A 21242-nucleotide genomic window follows, 5' to 3' on the forward strand; every position below is an offset into this window, starting at 1 on the left:
CTTGAGCCCAGGAGTTGGAGGTTGCTGTGAGCTGTAATGCCAGGGCACTCTACCCAGGGTGACAGCTTGAGGCTCTGTCTCAAAAAAATAAATAAATTCAAAAAAGTAAAAACCATTTTACTTCATGTGAATATAAGGGTGTTATTGAAATGAAAGGAACAAGATTTGGTGGACTTGATCTCCTGCCAAAATCTGATGTTTGTCTTTGCTTCAGCTTCATTCCCTACAAAGCCAGATTGATGAATGTCCATGTTGTCACTTATGTAATCTCGGAAATAATGCATTATCAATGGTAATGCAATCAGTCGTGTAGCATTTCCATCCTTACTAATTATTGTTAATAAGTTATATCACTAAATTTCTTAATATCTAAATAAATTGATATTAGAAATTTCCTAACATCTAATTTACTATATTACCTTGTGTTATACCTACATAATAATTATCAATATTTAAAGGTGGGAATTTTTACATGCAAAACCAGGTTCTCGAATCTGACAAAAATTCAAAAGATCTATCAGTATTCTAAGAATGAAGCAAAAGAATGAAATGAAGGGGGCAACCACTGCTCTCCAGTTTACCACTGTCCTCACTCCCTGCAATTGTTCATTTATTATCCTGCTTTGCACTGTCGTTTTTTAAAAATGGTCCCCACATGGATCGTTCATTAACACCATTAATTAGAATTAGCAACCATATACTCTCAGGATAAATATAACCTCCCCAGGGAAGCCTGTAAAGCCTTGTATAATTAGGCTTTCCCATCCATCCTCAGCTTCTGCGTTCTCCTCCCTCCACTAATCTGTGTTCAAATACTCACATTTCTTTCTCCAAAGAGTCTGGTCAATGTCATTCTTTCAGTCTAACAGTATTTGAAAAACCCTATGCCCTGCTTAAAGTACCTTCCCTAGAGCCTATACCAATCCACACTCCGTAAATCCTGAGAACTTTCCATTATTCAAGTCAATCTGTCCTCACCAGTTGTTACAGAAAACTAGCTTCTTCCAGATCCATACTTTCCATAAGTTTCCCTGATCTACAGAGTTGATCTCCCCCTCCTTCATACGTCCATGGGCCTATATACCTAACTTAGATGCGGTTTTTACTTACAGTAGTTCAATGAGTAATTTGTATAGGTATCTGGAATTCTGAGATGAACACTTTGAGGTGTCTTATTGTATTGTTTTTCTCCTCAGTATCAAGCACAGTCTCTGTAATACAGTAGGTACTCCGTGCTTAATGGTATTCTCTAGTTTGTAAATTTTCCTAGTTTATATAACTAGTGAATAACACACTCTATTTGTACCCTTCTAATAATCTCATTATTTAAAATTTAAAGCAATTGAAAATGTTTTTTCTCAGTGGGGCGATGATACAGACATTTTAAAAATGATAATTTTATTAAATTGTAAAGTACATTTTTGATTTCCCATTCCACCTCTAATATTGGATGCTTTATGTAACTACATATCACATATTTTTTTAGGACTAAAAGTTACCTTTAGAAAATGTACTTAATATCTTTAAATGACATACAATAAACTTGGTCCATGATCACTTTAATCCAAACTCTTGATGAATACTTTTAATACCTACTGAAAAAGATGTTTTGAAAAGGAAAGTAAGTTTTCTAAATTGGGACAGGCCATTAAAAGAAATGCAGTGAGTTTCTGCTTCACGTTCTAAAATCATCAAAATTTAAGCAATCTTACAAGTCTTAGCCTCCCTAGAGTACTAGAATTAGAGGCCTGAGCCATCGTGCTTGGCCTATTACTGCTATTATTATTGTGATTATTATTGTTACTCTCTGAGTGAGAAAAAGGTGACCCAGTAGACTTAAGCAACTTTTTGTTTTCTTCTTTTTTTTTTGGCCGGGGCTGGGTTTGAATGCCCCACCTCCAGCATATGGGGCTGGTGCCTTACTGCTTTGATCCACAGTCGCCGCCCAATTTAAGCAACTTTTTGAGGGTCATGTAATAAAATTGACCAAAATTGAGAATCAGATCATAATGTATCTCATCTCACCACCTCACTCTGAATGATTGGCCTGTGACTTACACTAGTTTATCATTCGCCTTTAAAACTTTTTTTAAAAATGAAAATGGCTTTCATCTTGTGGCATGTCTTTAAGAGACAGAAATGTATCTGAGGCAACGGGTGAGATCACCAATTGACAATCTTTCCTTTTTGTTATTTCTCTAACACATTGTTTTATAAGCCCTTGGTAACAACTAAAATCATTTGAGTCAAGAGATTAATAGATAGCAGTATGCCTAATGAAAGCCACCAAATAAATAATATTTTATTTAAGTCTACATGTAGCCAAGATATCATCGATATTTCTTTAAAAATTCATTTAAAAGTTATGTATTTCTAGAAAAAGGCTAGATGTGAAAATAAAGCCCTTCAAATGTCCATTAACTATCATGTAGGTTAAAATTTTTAAATATGCCTTGTAATAGATCTCTGGGCTTTATTCCTCCAGTAGCTCTTTGGAAATAAAGCTGAGAAAATAAAGCCTAACAAACCCTTGAGCCAAATTCCTCTTATGCTCCCTCACTCCCCATGTATTTATGTTCTATGTTCTTTATGGAATTATCTCCATTCCTGCTCTCAAATTACAGAGCTGACTCTCTCTAGATGGTTCTGCTTTCATTCATAAGCCTGGACATTCTCTTGTCATAAGTGCTAACCAGAGAAGGGGATGGGTGAAATTTCCTACTTGGGCACAGTTGCTGTCACAACTGTTTATTGTCCAAGTATGTGTTTCTTTCTTTAAAAAAAAAAAAAATGAGGCCAAGCGTGGTGGGTCACACCTGTAATCCTAGTACCCTGGGAGGCCAAGGTGGGCAGATTGCTTGAGCTCAGGAGTTCAAGACCAGCCTAAGAAATAGCAAAACTCCAGCTCTACTAAAAATAGAAAAATTGAGGCAAGAGGAATGTTTGAGCCCAAGAGCTTCAGGTTGCTATGAGCTCTGATGCCACAGCCCTCTAGGTAGGATGCCAGAGCCAAAAAAAAGAAAACGAATGTGTTTAATATTCTCTGCAGTACATTGGCAGTGGGCAGTGGGGTTGTGCTTTGTCTTATGTTAGCAAATGATCTTATGTGCACTAATTTATATGTAAAATTTTTCTGTGTACCTAAGGAAAATGAACTCTCACTACATGAAGGAGTTTATTAAAATTCCACTGCCTTGGGCAAGTTACCAGCTTCTTGATGAGTCCCTGAATTTAAGCATCTCTGAAATAAAAAATGAAAACAATGTCTACATGAGATGCCACAGCTCACCCAGGCTCTAAATTAACTTTCTTCAGTGCTTTGGGGGTTTAAGAATATTAAGCGATCTTTTTAAGTCATTGAAACTCAAATTGTGTCTCTCTTTTACCAGTCTAAGAAGGAGAGAAAAAGATAATATGCCTTATGTTTACCAGTTGCTCACATAGATTAATTTCTTCCTTGAACCTGAGATGGTTTTACCAAGAGACTTGAAATTTTTACTGAGGTCAAGGTCTGGAGGTCAGTCATTGTGAATATTTTGTGTTGATTGACCAAATCTCATCCCATAGGTGAGAAATTGTAGCTGCCTCCATTATATCTCACTGCAGTGGGTCATTATTGTTGATGAATGATAGCAGACACTGATTTGAAAAATTTTCACATTTCCAAACCTAATAAGGGCTTACCAAGTATAAAATGTTTTCATAATTTATCTATCAGCGGGGGAGTCAGCTTTTACCATGAGAAATGTTATTAGTTTGAGCCACATAAACATGAGTTTGCTCTGAGCCTTTGAGTATCAGGAACTCTACTGATGTGAAGCAGGACTAGAGATAATCATTAATTCTAAATGCTACTCATGAATACTCTCTAGGGTACCCTAATGGTTGTTAAAAATACACTTGAGTACCTCTCGAGACAGGGAATCATACCCAAGAAAGCTCATTCCCTATCAGAGAACTCTTAAAATTATGTTGATCCAAATACTTGTAAGTTATTATTTAGGAGTTAATTTGTTAGATTTCTTGCTATAATTTAAAGATAGTAATACAGACTTATATTCTTTCTTCTGGCCAAATATCCTAAGTGGCATCATACATCCCACATGTGTCTGTGCAGGAAGTACTTTTTACTCCCCTAGTATTGTTTATTTTTTTAATCCTTTTTTTTGTTTTTTTTTTTTTTTGCCTTACTAATGTCTATGAGAATCATTTTAAACTTTGCTTTATAAGATTTTTTTCAGTGCTTCTATCGATATCAGAAATAACCAGTGAGTGTCACTGTTTTAACACAGACTGACTCTTACGGGCTTGTCATAGAACATCAACAGCATCCTTTCAGAAGGTGTAAGTGCTTGTAATTATGCATCGAGATGGATGAATCAAGGGTCCTTTTAATCCACCCACATCAGCTGCTGTAGACGTTCTGAACAGATTTACTAGTGGCTTTTTTTGGTCACTAGTCTACTTCAGTTTTGCAAGGAGATAATTTATTTTGTTTTCCCTTCAAAATAAGAGACTATTCATTTCCCTCAAAATGCTATTTCTACCATTCAGCTTTTTATAGCTGGTCAACAATCTTTTCTCCTTGATTTCAATCATTTGTTTGGAGGATTTCTGCCACAAAGGGGATGACAATAATTCTTTATGGGTGTACATTTGTACCAAGTTTCCTGCTCGGCGCGCCTCATATATCATTTTTTTCAATACAATGAGGAAGTCATTATTCATGTCGTTGTACAGATCATAAAAAGGAGGCTGACTCAGGGACACATAATCAAAACGTAACAAATCTAACTCCAAAAGCCAAGAGCTTCTTCTGACACTAGCACCACCATCTTTATGTTACATCCTCCTACCTGTGACTGTACCTACAACATGGACAGTTTAGAAATTAGTATCTCAATCTTTTTTTTTTTTTTAACAGAGTCTCAAGCTGTAACCCTGGGTAGAGGGCTGTAGTATCATAGCTCACATTAACCTCCAATTCTTAGGCTCAAGCAATCCTCTTGCCTCAGATTTTCTATTTTTAGTAGAGATGGGGTCTTGCTTTTGGTCAGGCTGGTAAGGAAGCCATGAGCTCAAGCAATCTACCTACCTTGAGTCTTTGAACATGTTGGGATTTAAGCATATTCAGTACATAGCAAATCTCTCTTCCCTGTCTGGATTTTGGGGAAATAATTGAGAAATAGAACACTAGAGAGTGAGAGATGGAGATAAACTGCCCCCTTTGATGAAGGCTGGAGAGGAGGACTTAGACATGTGGCTGAATGATCTTGTCCAGTTTCCTCTCCCCATTCTGAATACAAGACCCATCCAGTCTTGGATCATGGTAGGACTTGTTTTCATACAACAATTATAAGAAATTCACCTTGTACTCTGAGTGAAGTGGGAGGGTTAATTGAATTTAAAGTTTTAAGCAAAGGAGTTGTATTAGCTTTAAACCCATATTAAAAGGTTTCATTTTAAAATCATCTGGCTCACAGCTATTCATTTCTCAGCCCAAACCTACCACCATGGTTGGCACTGGTGACAGTACAGAGACTGATTAGGAGATGTGCTCCAGGTGGTAGAGGTGAAGATAGAGAAGTTGTGGTTCGATTCTGGACACCTTTGAAAGTGGACTAAAGGTGCATTATGGCATACAGCAGTCAAGATTTTTGGCTCAAAGTTTTTCTTCATCAATAGAGATGAGAAAACTATGGATGAATTTGGTCTGAGAGAAAATATCAGAAAGGTCCTTTGGAAATGTTGAGTTTGGACATGATTCTTTCAGAGCAGGTGTTAATGCGAAGACGACAGATGTGGGATGCATCTGGGCTTAGAAAGAGATATTTGACTGGAGATGGATATTAAGGAGGCATCAGCCTGTAGATGAGATATAAAACTCCAAGACAGGATGAAATTATGAAGCATAAGGAACGAAGATAAAGAAGAGAGTCCAAGGATTGAGCTCTGAGGGTTTCCAAAGTTCAAGGGTTTAGAAACAAGAGGAAATCCAAAGCAGGCAGTTAGGGAAGAAGCAATTAGTGAGGTTAGAGAAAAGCCAGGAAGGGGTGGTACCCTGGAAGCTAAAAGAGCACAATATCTAAGGAGGAAGGTGTGAGGAGTGGTGTCAAATGCCCAGTATATCAAATAAGAAGAAGACTAAGAGCTGGAAGCCTGTAGCTCAGCGGCTAGGGCACAAACCACATACACCGGAGCTGGTGGGTTCAAATCCAGCCCAGGCCTGCCAAGCACAACGACAACTATAACCAAAAAATACCCAGGTGTTGTGGCGGACACCTGTAGTCCCAGCTACTTGGGAGGCTGAAGCAAGAGAATCATTTAAGCCCAAAATTTTGAGGTTGCTGTGAGCTGTGACACCACAGCACTCCACCCAGGGTGACAGCTTGAGACTCTGTGGAGAAGGAGGAAGAGAAGGAGACAACTAAGAATTCATCTCCAACTTTGGCAATGAATGGGTCATTGGTGAATTAACCAATCTTAGTGGAGTTATAGGAAAAAATAAATAAAAATTATTATATAAGATTTAAGAAAAGAAAATAGTAATAGTGGATATTGACTCTAACTTTCTCTACTTTTGTGAAATAGTGGAGCAAAAGAGAACAAATCCACTGAGAAGAAGCCTCCAGGAAAATTAGAATCAACAGATGTTGCCTTTTAAATTTACTTTATTATTATTATTAAGTTTTAGGGTTTAAAACTTCATGCTTGTATCATGATTCAAATTATCAACTAGAGGGGATGGAGGCTAGATTTGATTCTGTTAGGAAAGAGCATGAGGAATTATTGGGCACAATCCCTCAATAGGGTTAGAGGTCTGGAAACTACTACAGAAGCAGAAGAGATGGCCTGAGTTGGGAACACAGTTCATCTAGACCAGCGGTTCTCAACCTGTGGGTCGTGACTGTAGTAAAGGGCCGCGGCATTAGGAAGGTTGAGAACCACTGATCTAGACCATCAGTCACGAAGGCAGAATATGTGGGTACAGAAGCCATAAGTGGGTGGGAACTGTGGAGATTTTCTTCATTTTGCTTCAATCTTATCAGTGAAATAGAGAGCAAAATCATCAGCTGAGAGTGAGACTTGGGGAGGAGGTGTTGGAAGATGGAGTTTGAAGTGAGAAGATAAAATATGAAACAGTGTTCTAGGAGAGTGGGAGAGTAAGTGGACCTAGGAAATGTATTCTGACTGCAGGACGACTGTAAGGCCCCCCTTGAGGTTATTGTGATAAATTTGTGTGAGATCAGCTTATATGTTGGCATGGTTTTCTTTCCAGGGGTGGTTTAACTGCCAGGTTTGGAATGGACACCATGGAAGTGTGAGGATCGCACACGTACACAAACACACACACACACACACACTCCCTGCATAAAAAAAAAGAAGTTCCCTCATATTAATTTGAAATAAAAAAGAAAAAAAGAAGTTGTTCTACATCTCTTCTATGCTTTTTCTTCTAAGCATATATATACGTTTTTTTGGCCAGGGCTGGGTTTGAACTCACCACCTCCAGTAGATGGGGCCAGCGCCCTACTTGAGCCCCAGGCACTGCCCTCCAAAGCATATTTTTGATAGTACTTACATTTATATTACAGCTATATCTGAGATGGTATTTGACTTGATCCCATGTTTCTGAGGCAATTGATATTTTTAAAATCATTTTAGCTCTCTCTTCCTCTTTAAATTAATAAAACATTCAAAAATTGGAGTAAAAGCAGCACTCCCTAACTAAAATTACCAAGTATATAAAAAGTGAGAAATATTTCAGAGCTCCATCTCCTTCTCCTCACTGGATGTGGGGAACCTAAAGACCAGAGCTGAAGGATTGGCTCATGGAATAGCCCATCCCGTAGAGTTGTGCTCATAGAACTTTCTGATCAAACCTTACATTTTTTCATTAAAGCCACACCACAGTAGTTCTTTTTTATGGTATGTCCAGTGTGTATTGCTTGCTCGGATGTTGGTAGTCATATAGGAACCAATTGCTAGGAGCCTCCAGGACAGACATCATCTGCCAAACAGGTGTATAAAGAAAACCTGCTATGCTAATTCCCAGCAGATGCTCCACCCAACTTCTCTTATATAATCAACAACCAAGTTAAAGCACGGGTAACCCATCCTGCACATTATCCCTCACATTATTGTTAAGAGAATAACGTTAGGCATTACCGTTGCCTGGTTACCTCTTTACTTTCTTAATTGCTCCCATACGATGTGTTGATGTGTTTTCTATGCCATAGCAACCCCGTGGAAAATCCAGAAGTACAATTGTTACCCCTGTCTTTAGTTTTGGAATTAAAAATCCAAATACTCAGATTTTTGTCCTCGTTCTGACATTGCCTTATAACTTGGTTACAGCATTAGGCTTTCTAAGCTTCTAGATTCTTAGCCTACTAAATGAGAAAAACAGACTAGATACATGGTTTCAATATATTTTTTTAAGTAGCAGCATCTATGTTGCATGATTTCGGAAAGTGAAGTGTTTTTATTTAAATAAGAGTTAGAGAAGCCCCGTCGGCCACCCACTGAACACCCTTCCGTCTTCCTAGGTTTCTTTGACACAGCTGCATAGAACCCTAGAGTTTCAAAGATTATAATTCTAAAACTAGCCTAGAGCATCTTTTTTTCAGTTCTATAAACATAGCATGTTGTGTTGTATAGGAGAGAGAGAGAAGAAAGAATAAAACCAGGAGAGAGAACTGAGGAGAGAGAGAGACAATAAGTTTAGGAAAAAGATGCTTACACACCTGTGGTTGCAAACACTCTTAAATACCTTATATTATAGATGGTTCCATTTTTTCCCCCCATAAATGTCATCTCAAGGGACAAGTATTCTTAGAGTGAAGTAGACCTTTTCCTTCTTTTCTCATTTCTGGTCCCAGCATACAGATAAGTACTACCTTTTATAACAGTGTCCACAGTTAAAAGCAGTAGAGAGTTATTAACATTACAAATTGCAAAATGAGAGAGAGACTGGGATTCAGCCCAGCTAAGCTCCAGGTACTGGGCAGAGTGTGTGACAGCATCTGCCCGAGTCCAACCTGTCTGTCATCACAGGGTATCTGTTTTGTATAATGAGTCCTTATCTGTAAACTGAATTTTATACAGTTATTTGGAGAAGTGAGGAGAAAGATTCCTTCATAGAGAATAGTTAGGACATGAGAGTTCATTTTTAAAACATGACAAAAGTCAGAAGAATATCTCTGATTATTTAAATGAATAAGCTATAGGTCTTAAATAAATACCACTTTCCTTTCTTCCTTTTTCTTATTTTTTCTATTTTTTTTTTTTTTTTTTTTTTTTTTTTTTTTGAGATACAACCTCCCTCTGTCATGCAGGCTAAAGTGCCGCGGTATCGGTGTCATAGCTAACTGCAACCTCAAACTCCTGGGCTCAAGTCAGACTTGAGCCTCCCAAGTAGCTGGGACCACAGGCACATGCCACCATGCCTGGCTAATTTTTCTATTTTTGTAGAGATGGACCTTCCCTCTTTCTCATGCTGGTCTTGAACTCCTGGCCTCAGGAAATCCTCCCATCCTAGCCTTCTAGAGTGCTAGGATTACAGGTATGAGCCACAACGCCTAGCATACTTTCAAATTACTTTTATATTTATCATTATAGAAGAAATGCAGATAACAAAGTACAGATGCTGGGATGTACTGAAAGTTGCAGAGAAGAAAATACCAAGATTAGCACTTTTAATATTCTGTGATAATATTTTTATATAGACATACATGTGCATTTATGAAATTTTGATATCATACAAAAAATTGTTACTATCAGCAATCTATAAAAGTTCCTCTAATCAAACCCTCATGAAAATATTATTCATTTTAGTTTTATAACATGTTGGTTGAATAGTGCCACTTTCTTGTCTTGATTTATTTTCTTTGATGAGTAGTATTGATATTTTTCATATTCATATAATTTTCATGTTTAATATGGCTTTTGAAATAGACACTCTTTCTAGTTAACTTCTTTTAGTGACTTAAAATCGTCACTTTTAAAATAATTTAACTATATGCAGGATTGGCAAATTTAGATTGTCTTCTATATAATGCTTTAGTATTAAGGATTGATATGTAATATACCTAATCCCTAGGAAGGAGTAGCAATTGCCTTTTTAACTCATAAAATTCATGTTACAGTATCTTTTTTTATTAAGTCATATACACATAGATCATGAATACATTTATACATATGTGGGGTACAATGTGTTGTTTTTTTATACAATCTGACCTGGTTACATCAAACTAATCAACATAGCTTTTGCCTCATTTACTTGATTATTGTGTTAAGACATTTGTGTTCTACACTTGACAGATTTGAATTGTACTCTTGCAATATGGTCCATAGGGGTGATCCCGTCATTTACCTTCCTTCTATCAAACCTCCCCCTCCCCTTTCTTCCCACTCCATTTATCTCCTTCATCCTGGTCTATAGTTGAGGTCTATCTTTCATAAGAAAGTGTGAGTAAATATAAGTTGGTTTCATGGAAGTACTGAGTACATTGGATACTTTTTCCTCCATTCTTGAGATACTTTACTCAGGAGAATATGTTTCAGGTCCCTCCAAGTAAATATAAAAGATGTAAATATCATAATTTATTAATCCATTCATGGGTTGATGGGCACTTGGGCTTCTTCCATGACTTGGCTATGAATTGACCTGAAATGAACAATCTGGTGCAAATATTTTTTCTTGCAAACTGATTTTGATCTTTTGGATATACTCCTAGAAGAGGCATTACAGGATCCAGTAGCAAGTCAATTTTTAGATCCCTGAGTGTTCTCCAAACTTCTTTCTAAAAGGAACGTATTAGTTTGCATTCCCACCAGCAGTGCACAAGTGTTCCCTTTTCTCCACATCGACGCCAACATCTGTAGTTTTGGGATTTTTTTATGTGGGCTACTCTTACTGGAGTTAGATGGTATCTCAAAGTGGTTTTGATTTGCATTTCTCTGATGATTAATGATGATGAGAATTTTTTTGTGTGTCTATAGACCATGCACCTGTCTTCTCTGGAGAAGCTTCTGTTCAGGTCTCTTGCCCATAGTGAAATGGAATCACTTGTTCTTTCTTATTGATAAACTTGAGTTCTCTGTGGATTCTGGTTACCAGACCTTTGTGGGAAATGTAACCTGAAAATATCCTCTCCCATTCTGAGGGAAGTCTTCTTGCTTTACTTACTGTGTTCTTGGCAGTGCCAAAGATTTTTAGTTTGATCAGATCCCAGTAATGTATCTTTGGTATTGCTTCAATTGCCCTGAAAGTCCTCTTCATAAAATTTTCTCCCAGGCCAATTTCTTCAAGTGTTTCCCCTGCACTCTTTCCAAAAATCTTTATGGTTTCATGTGTTAGGTTTAAGTCTTATATCCAGTGAAAGTAAATTTTTGTTAGAGGTGAAAGGTGTGGGTCCAGTTTCAGCCTTCTACAAGTTGCTAGCCAATTCACCCGGCACCATTTGTTAAATAGAGATTCTTTCTGAGAAAAGAAATAGCCGAAGATGTCAACAAACGGAAAAACATACCATGCTCATGGCTGGGAAGAATCAACATTGTTAAACTGTCCATACTATCCAGAGCTATCTACGGATTTAATGCAATTCCCATTAAAGCATCTCTGTCATACTTTAAAGATCTGGAAAAACTAGTTCTTCATTCTATGGAATCAGAAAAAAAATCTCAAATAACCAAGACACCACTCAGAAATAAAAACGAATCAGGTAGAATTACACTACCAGACTTCAGACTATGCTCTAAATCTATAGTGATCAAAACAGCATGGTATTGGCACAAAAATAGAGAGGTAGATGGATGGAACAGAATTGAGAACCAAGAGATGAATCCAGACACTTATCATCATTTGATCTTTGATAAGCCTATCAAAAACATGTTATAGTGTCTTATTACTTAAAATTAACTTTCTCAGGTTGCATACGCTTATTAAACACTTCCAAAAACAAATGTAATAAAATATAAATTCTTCTATTACCTCTCAAGTACTCCACAGAGAAAACCACCATTACAGTTTAATGTGTCGGTCTCTCCTTAGTCTTTCTAATCTTATAATACAGATAAATAAATACAATATGGGAAAGTACAAATGAGTCACAATATAACTGTTTTGAAATTCACTTTTTCACTTACAAATATAAAATAATATCTCTTCATATCAGTACATTATAGGACCACTTCATTTATTTTATGGCTCCATAAGATTGTATAATTTTGTCATAATTTTTTTAAAGATTTGTCATAATTTTTTTAATGTTAGACATACTATGGTGACAAAAATCATTGTTCAACTATCTTTCAGTCTTTGTGTATGTATTTCAAGAAGAGAGAGCCTAGGAGTGCAATTACTGAGTTAAAGGAAATATATATATATTTAAGTTTCTGCTAAATTACTCTCTGTCCAGAATCAACTGGATGGGTGTTGTCATAAACTGTGGATAGGATAGTTAAAATCTCATGCACAGTTTATGACAACACCCATTTCTCTACACATTATCAATACTGCCTATCATTAGTCTTTTAAGAAATTTTGGCGATCTGATAACTATGTAAATGGTATTTTACTTTGCACCTTTAAAGTGTTAGTAAGATTACACACTCTTTTCCTATATAGCCTTATATATTTCAAAGAATGATGACAATTTAATTGTGCCTTGATTTCCTCATTCATTCAATTGTTATCATCAGATTTTTAAACATTGATAATTAATTTATAATTCCATAGGATTATAGTCAGATAATATGCTCAGAAATATACTAATTTGGCCCGCCAAAGAGACGTCCTATGGCTACCTCTTCCTGATAGCCAGAGGATGTGAGCTGATCTGTGCTGCCATTTGGGTAATTACTGAACCTAGAGTTTCTATACTTTCTAGCCACACAAACAAGAAGAAAAAGTACTCACATATGGGTCATTGTTTTCATGAGTGCTTCAACTGCCTTCAACATTATAATTCTATAATGTTTGATAATTAAGCTCATGAATTTGCCACTGTGTATTTAAATCAGCAGCACTATACAAATAACTCATTAAGGTTTCATAACCTTGGTATATCACTGTCTCACAGCTGTGTTCATGGGAACACGTGGCAGTGTCTTGCTGAGTGGTGTCCATTATTGTTCTGTGTTTTTCCGTGCCCACGTGAGAATGCTGGAGCTTGAATTAGAGCAACAAACAAATATTTGTAAATTTCTTGATAAACTTGGCAAGAATGAAAGTGAAATCAGAAACATGTTATTTCAAGTTTATGGGGATAATTCCATGAAGAAAGCAGCAGTGTACAAATGGATTCAGAGTTCTTCTGAGGGGAAAGAAAGTGTCACTAATGAAGAGAGGTCAGGATGGTCAGTAATGAGCAGCGCTGAGCAAAATATTACAAAGATTTTTTGAATTCTGTGGTCAGAATGATAGTACACCAATTAAATGCTCATAGGGAAAAAGGAAAATCTTAACTGATAATGGCACCCAGAAAGCTGTGACTCTTGCCTCACTGCAATGCACTAGCTCACAAGGCACTGTCTGTAAGGGGATTTTTAGCTAGTAAACAAATAACTGTGGCAGAACACCCTCCCTATTCAGCTGATATGGCCCCCCAATACTTTTTTCATTTCGTAAAGATAAAAAAAATACTGAAAGGAAGACATATGGATGCTGTTCCGGGCATGAAGGGTAATACCACAATAGCTTTGAAGTTCCAAGATTGCTTTGAGGGGTGGATCAGACACTGTTGGTAGTGCATAGCTGCCCAAGGGGAGTATTTCAAGACGATCGTAGTAATATTCAGCAATGAGGTATGTAGCACTTTTCCTAGGATGAGTTTGTAAACTTAATTGTCACAACTCATATATTCAAATTTCAGTGTATCTATTGTACACACACAATCCATACACATAAACACACGCACACACTGCTGCTTTTGAACCAAACAAAGCAGTCTTCTCTTTCTCTCTCCTAAAAGATTTCCTGTCTTAGAAGCAGAACTTTTACCTTCTTATGTTTTGTTTTGTATTTCTTTTTCCACATGGAATATATCTATATTTGTCTATGAAAATCCTAAAAATTTACCTTTTTAGAAAATCGATCTCACTTAAAATAACACATACATTGAATCCATTACCCATGTCCATATTACACATTCCATATTCATAACTTATTTCATATTACAACTTTGTAAAAATCAGGTTTTGATAAGACTTGATAAGAAATATATTATTGATGATAATAAAAAAAACTATTATTGTCATGCTTAAATGACTTGGAAATTATTTAATTTTTTTGGCCTTGTGAGATATAGTGGGGTTTTTTTTAATTTCAGATTGATGTAAGGGTACAATTAGGTTACCTTGTTTCCATTGGTTAGGTAGATTCCAAGTTGTAGTTGAGCCCTTCACCCAGAAAGTGTTCCATATACCTTTACATTGTGCCTATTACACCCAGGTGTGCCATATACCCTTACATTGTGCACATTAGGTGACAGCACACCAATCCCCCTCCTTCTCTTCTGGCTCCCCTCACTTAGCCCTCCCCCCCATTAGATATAGTTGTGTTTTTCTTTCGTGTGGGAGTGTACTTGTTCGTCTATTGGTTTTTATGTCAGTATTGAGTATATTAGACACTTGCTTTTGCATTCTTGTGATACTTTATTTAGAAGGTTGTTGCCCAAATAAATCCAGGTAAGTACAAAAGATGTAAAGTATCCATCTTTTTTGTGGATGAATAATAATTCATGGTACATATACCATGGTTTATTCATCCACTTATGAACAGATGGGCATGTGCATTGAGTCCTCATCTTGGCAATTGTGAACTGAGCTGCAATAAACATTCTAGTGCAAATGTTTATGGTAAAATCACGTTTTTCCTTCTGGGTAGATACCTAGTAATGGGATTGCTGGGTCAAATGAAAGGTCTACTTTTAGTTCTTTGAAGACTCTCCATACATCTTTCCAAAGAGTCTATATTAGTTTGCAGTCCCAACAGTGTAAAAACATTCCCTTCTCTCCACATCCACACCAACATCAGCAACTTTGAGATGGTGATGTGGGCTATTCTCACTGAGGTTAGGTGATATCTCAGGGTGGTTTTGCTTTGCACTTCTCTGTTGATTAGGGATGACGAGAATTTTTTCATGTCCCTGTCTCTTGCCCAGTGATAAATGAGATTGCTCTTTTTTGTTGTTGTTGTTGATTAGTTTGAGTTCTTTGTATATTCTGGTTATTAGCCCTTTGTCAGATTTGTAACGTGCAAATATCCTTTCTCATTCTGAAAACTGTTTGCTTTAATGGCTGTGTTCTTAGCTCTGCAGAAGCCTTTTATCTTGATTAAATCTCATTTATTTGTTTTTGTTGTTGCTACAATTGCCAGTGGATCCTCTTCATAAAATCTTTCCCTAGGCCTATATCATTAAGAGTTTTCCCCACACTGTCTTCTAGAGCTTTTATTATTTCATGTCTTAAATACTTTATCCATCTTGAGTCAATTTTTCTCCATGATGAGAGATGCAGGGTCCAATTTTAGCATTTTACGTGTGGCTAACCAGTTCTCCTAGCACCATCTGTTAAATAGGGATTCTTTTCCCCAGTGTATTCTTTTGATTAGTTTATCAAAAATCATGTGGCAATATGAGACCGTTTTCATCTCTAGGTTTTCTATTCTGTTCCATATATTCATATCTCTATTTTTATGCCAATACCATGCTGTTATGATGACTGTGAACTTCTAATAAAACTGAACAGTTCTTTGTTTTGTATGGAACCAAAAAAACCCTATATAGCCAATGCAATTCTTAGAAATAAAAACAAAGCTGGAGGCATCACTTTACCAGACTTCAGATTGCATTTACAAGTCTATTTATTTTTTTAAAAGAAAAGGGTGCTTATGTCATCCTATTCAAGCCCTTTATTTTATAGAGACAGAAATTAAGAAAAAGTGAATTCACCAAGGTCATCCAATTAGTTGGTGATGACTCATTTTTATTCTGAACTGATTCATTAGTTTTCTGGACAGCAAACTTTATAGGTAGCATATATTCCACACAAACAACTTGGGGCCTAATGAGAAAAATTGAAGTTTAAATTATATTTCAGCATCTATAGCCTATGATTAAGCCTAGGTTAGTGATCATTATTCACTGAGTCAGTAAGTGGTTTCAAGTAGCGTTGAAGTCTCAGCTTTTTATTTAAACAATTTCTGACATTGGCTGGTCTTCTTTTTCCAAACCTCATTCAAGATTATATATAGCTTCTCTGAAGATAATGGCACCTATATTTGTTACCTTAGGAATTTTAACCAGATTAGCATAGATTTTTCCACCAAGATAGATTTCAGACTTTATTTTTGCCTTACTATTAAATCCTGATAGAAGATGGGTTTCACACGAATAGAAAGTCTGATAATTAATATTCAACAACTAGTCTGGAGAGACTTTTACATAGAAATCAGCATTTTAATGAAATATTTCAATTCCCTTTTGTATTTTTGAAGATGGACTAGTCTTACATAACTCTTTTTTTTCAAAGTTCTTTATTAAAGTTTCCATAACTTTTCATACAATATTTGAATCATTTGGACAGTTATTACACACTGACACGAAGCTAGCATTTTGAAATTGATACTCATGTACCTCATAAACAAGCTCCCAAACACATTGAAGACCTAGGGTACTCTCATTATAGGACTGATAATATTATTTTTTTCAAATGCTTCATTTCTGCCTCTTCTTCATTGGTTTTCCTTTTTTGTTCCTGCCACGTACCTGTGGGTATAGACTAAGCATCTGTCTTTGGCGTCCTACACTCCTATCCTTCCCTTTAAAAAGCTTACTCTTTGTATAAGTTCAGCCCTCACCTTTGCACAACCTTCCAGTCTATGTCTCCTAACCACACCTCTCTATCTAAACACATACACTAAATTGTCCCTAACTCAACCCAAATTTAGTATGTCTGAAATTTGTCTGTCACATCTCATAGCAGAGTGACCTTTCCCACTTGCACCCATAACTATGTCAATGGAAAACATACATCAGGTTTCCACAGCATGAAATATCAACATGAATTATGCTCTATCCCCATCTTCATCTCTCTTCTTTAGCCAATTGTGTAATTCTGATGTTTCTTTTGTAATGTTACCCACATGTACTACTTTCACTGCCATGACCTTTATTAGAGCTTCAACCTACCTGTAGACATTCCTGGATGAGCTATGGGGCTTTACACTATGACTTTTCCATACATAGTAAGTGCAAGATAGTTTTCCAAGAACTTGCTTTTTATAAATAGAACTTCTTTCTCAATATATTTCAGATATATTTCATAGTTTACTGGAAAAGCCAAGACAATTTAGTTCCATTTGGCCATCACATGATTGAACTGCACTATGTGTTTTTTATATTTTTTATGCTTACACCATTTTCTGCATTTGGTTGTCTAGGGTTCTGTAGACAAGTTTTGCCTACCCCGTCTTCCTCTTCTTCCTCTCACAAATCCATTGTCTACCGCTTCTACAGTTATTATTTCTTGTATTTGAAATAATCTTGTAATTTCCTTGGTTCATATAGATCTTTCCTTCTTTTGTAGTTCATCTTACATTCGATCTTTACTTGTATTTAGTCCAAAATTAGTATAGCTATTCTGAACATCTGTTCTTTTTATCCTTCAATTCATTTTATCTGTTTCATCATATTAATCGCACAACTGGCAAATCTAAATATCCATCTGCAAAGACACAGAAGTGCAAGGAAAGGAAGAATAATGAAGCCACTTGCGTTTAAGTTTAATCTTTGTGACTTTCATGCTGCATATATCCTAATCAACTTCCTGTAAACACTGGGTGTTTGTGATAAAAGATAGATTAGATTAGTTAGTCCCCAAGGTTTTGTTCAGCTTACGTTCAAGTTTCATACACTGGTACTTAAAGGAATTTCATACAACATAGTATAAAACACACTCTACTTTCATAAAAGAAGCTCCTACTCTTACGAAGTAGACTCCACTTCATTTTGCATTTATCTGGTGAACAAGCCTGTATCTTTGTATGAACATTTAAATTTTAAAAACAAAATAATGTATGTTACAGAATGATTTTTTTCTATTACTACATAAAACCCATCTTATTCAGTTGAATTCTACCTAAAAGGCAGGATAACCTATATCATAGATAATTAAATAAAGTTAGGCAACTTTTGTTAAAATGAAAGGAATCCTGCTATGTACAAGGCACTGGACCAAATATTTGAGAAGAGGGAAAAGATATAGAAATGAATTCAGACATGTGGTGTATACCTTTAAGAAAGTGATTGTCTAAAGAAGGACGCAAACAAATAGTTACTGTAAATATGAACTAAGGAGTTGTTGATTGCTACCACTCACTGAATACTTATTTTACTCTTAAACATAAACCAGGATCTACATCAGGGGAATTCACATTATACAAATGCAAAAAAGTCCACTTCTCATTTTTACAACATCCCAAGGTAATTATTATTATTCCTATTTTGCAAAAGATCAGAGATCTTAAACCCCACCTCCAAAATATTTGACAGCCAGTGTTAGGAATATAATCTCCATTATATCTTGTTGGATATCTTTTAAGGCTTCCATACATTTCTCCAGAATTTTTTTTTAAAGGAATGATTATTCCTGGTGGAAAAATCACTTAGAGAGTCACATTTTCTGGCCAGGCACAGTGGCTCATGCCTTAATCCTATCATTCTGGGAGGCTGAGGCAGGAGGATCACTTGAAGCCAGGAGTTTGAGACCATCCTGATTAAGAGTGAGAACCCATCTCTACAAAAGAAAGAAAAAATAGCTGGGTGTGGGGGCATGCACAAGTGGTCCTAAGGAAGGTGGGGCAGAAGGATCACTTGAGTCTAGGAGTTTGAGTTTGCATTGAGGTATGATGATGTCACTACATTCTAGCCCAAGCAACAGAGTGAAACCCTCCCCCAAAAGATAAATAGATAAAAATTGCCTATTTAAAGCTAAGTCATAAAAAAGTTGACTTCATGGGTAAAGAAGTTATTCCAGATGCAGACAACAAAATGAGCAGAGGTAAAGAAGTACAAATCATGTTCAGGGAATTGTTATGATTGAATTCAACATGGCTACAAAGAACAGCGGGGAGTGAGCAAAGAGAAAGAAACGGCTTTTGAATCTGGGTGGGCAGAATATGAGAAGAGTGTGTTACTCACCATAGGAAAATGTAATTGGAAAGGCTGCCCATGCTAAGCTCTTCCAAACATGACAGCTAAATCAGCTTGCATAACAGCAAATAGAACCTACCCACCTGCTTAGTTTCTAATGCATTTACTGAAAGTTGTGTCTTCCTACACATTTCTTCAGAACTAATTTGACCTATACCAGATAGTAGCTGTACTGCAGCAGTAGACAACATGAAAAGCTCTTTTTTTTTCCTCCTGGTAATTTTCTATTCTTTCTGGTCCACTGAGTTTCTGAGCAATTTTTATCTTGCTCTTTTGTTCTCTTTCACAGGTTTGCAAAAATTGTGCTCATCTCATCGTGGGCTTGAGAAGAGTGTGTGGGCTGCCCAAGACAAATAGAATGAAGGGGAGTTTTGAGGAGTTTCAAAAGCTCCCACCAACTCTCCTTTTCAGGGTAATATGGTAGCAACTTCTGAGGGTTTTTTTTTTTTTTGCAGTTTTTGGCTGGTGCTGGATTTGAACCCGCCACCTCTGGCACATGGGGCATGTGCCCTACTCCCTTGAGCCACAGGTGCCACCTGCAACTTCCAACCTTTTATCGGTTGTGTAAAACTTGTGTAACACATGATCTTGTATACAAAAACCTTTATACCAATTTATTTTTTTTTTGAGACAGAGTCTCACTTTGTTACCCTTCGTAGAGTGCTGTGGCATCATAGCTCAAAGCAACTTCAAACATTTGGGGCTCAAGTGATCCTCTCGCCTCAGCCTCTCCAATAGCTAGGACTACAGACTCCTGCCACAATGTCCAGTTAGTTTGAGAGATGGAGTCTTACTCTAGCTCAGGCTGGTCTTTAACTCCTAAGCTCAGGCAATCTACCTCCCTCGTCCTCCCAGAGTGCTAGGATTAAAGACTTGAGCCACTGTGCCTGGCCCTTTACCATCATTCTAAAATTTCTTTGCACTCACAGTAACCATTAATACATTAATCAACAAAAGGCCACTGTCCAAACCACTTGATATATACTTATTTAAACTTTTGATAAAATGCATTTAATGTAGATTTTATATGATCATTGCTTATAAATTGTGTATAAACTCATACTTATCTACATATATAAAATATCAAAGTGTGCTAAAAACTCTTAATAGTTAATAAACCACCCTACAGTAGATGGAATCAGGTATATGAAAAATTCACTGAGTGGTCTTCCTTTTTGAAATTCAATTATCAAAAGAAAGAAGTTGGGAGGCACCTGTGGCTCAAAGGAGTTGAGCACTGGCCCCATATGCTGGAGGTGGTGGGTTCAAATCCAGCCCTGGCCAAATTAAAAAAAAAAAAACTGCAAAAGAAAGAAGTCTATTGATTAAACAGTTGATTGATTAGTTGTTAACTCAATCAATGAGTTAGATTATTAGGTTTTTTTTATTTGTTTGTTTATTTGTTTGTTTGAGACAGGGTCCTAAGCTATAGTGCTGGGTAGAGTGCTATGGCATCATAGCTCACAGCAATAACCTCCAACTCTAGGGCTCAAAAGATCCTCTTGCCTCAGTTTTTTTATTTTTAGTAGAGAAAGGGGCTTGCTTTTTCTCAGGCTGGTCTCGAACTTCTGAACTCAAGCAATCCACCCGCTTCAGCCTCCCAGAGTGCTAAGATTTTAGGAATGAGCCACCACACCCAGCCCTAAATTATCAGGTGTAGACAGAGAACAGGTCACTCAGAAGATACATAATTCAAACAAGGAAAGACAAAACAGAGAGTCAAACATTGACAATACTTGTTAGAGAGCTTTTTTATCATTTTTAATCAAAAACTTCTCCCTATGTGAATACCAAGTTGAGATGGGTACACATGTCTAATCTAGCCAATGCTAGTACATTTTCAAATGATATAGCTAACTTAGCTTGCCTTGATTCTGGGTTTAACAGAAACCTTTGGGTTAGGATGTGTTTTCCAGTGTGTGTATGTACTGTGAAAATGTGTGTTTTGGAAATATTTGTCCTAGATATGTGCTGTAACTGCACCATAGCAGCATTATTTTCATAGTATAAGGATCATTTAATAGT

The 21242-nt window shown here is 36.6% G+C and overlaps 1 protein-coding gene across 1 annotated transcript in view; it reads left to right on the forward strand.

Moving 5' to 3' along the window:
* Window positions 1-21242, forward strand: part of ANO3 (anoctamin 3) — a 413466-nt gene that overhangs the window by 101020 nt on the left and 291204 nt on the right. The window contains 1 exon segment of the mRNA XM_003781189.2: window positions 19507-19579. Coding sequence (XP_003781237.2) covers window positions 19507-19579 — 73 coding nt within the window.

This window comes from Otolemur garnettii, unplaced genomic scaffold (genome assembly GCF_000181295.1).
Source record: "Otolemur garnettii isolate 467f Iridium unplaced genomic scaffold, OtoGar3 scaffold00001, whole genome shotgun sequence".
In the NCBI taxonomy this organism is placed as follows: Eukaryota; Metazoa; Chordata; class Mammalia; order Primates; family Galagidae; genus Otolemur; species Otolemur garnettii.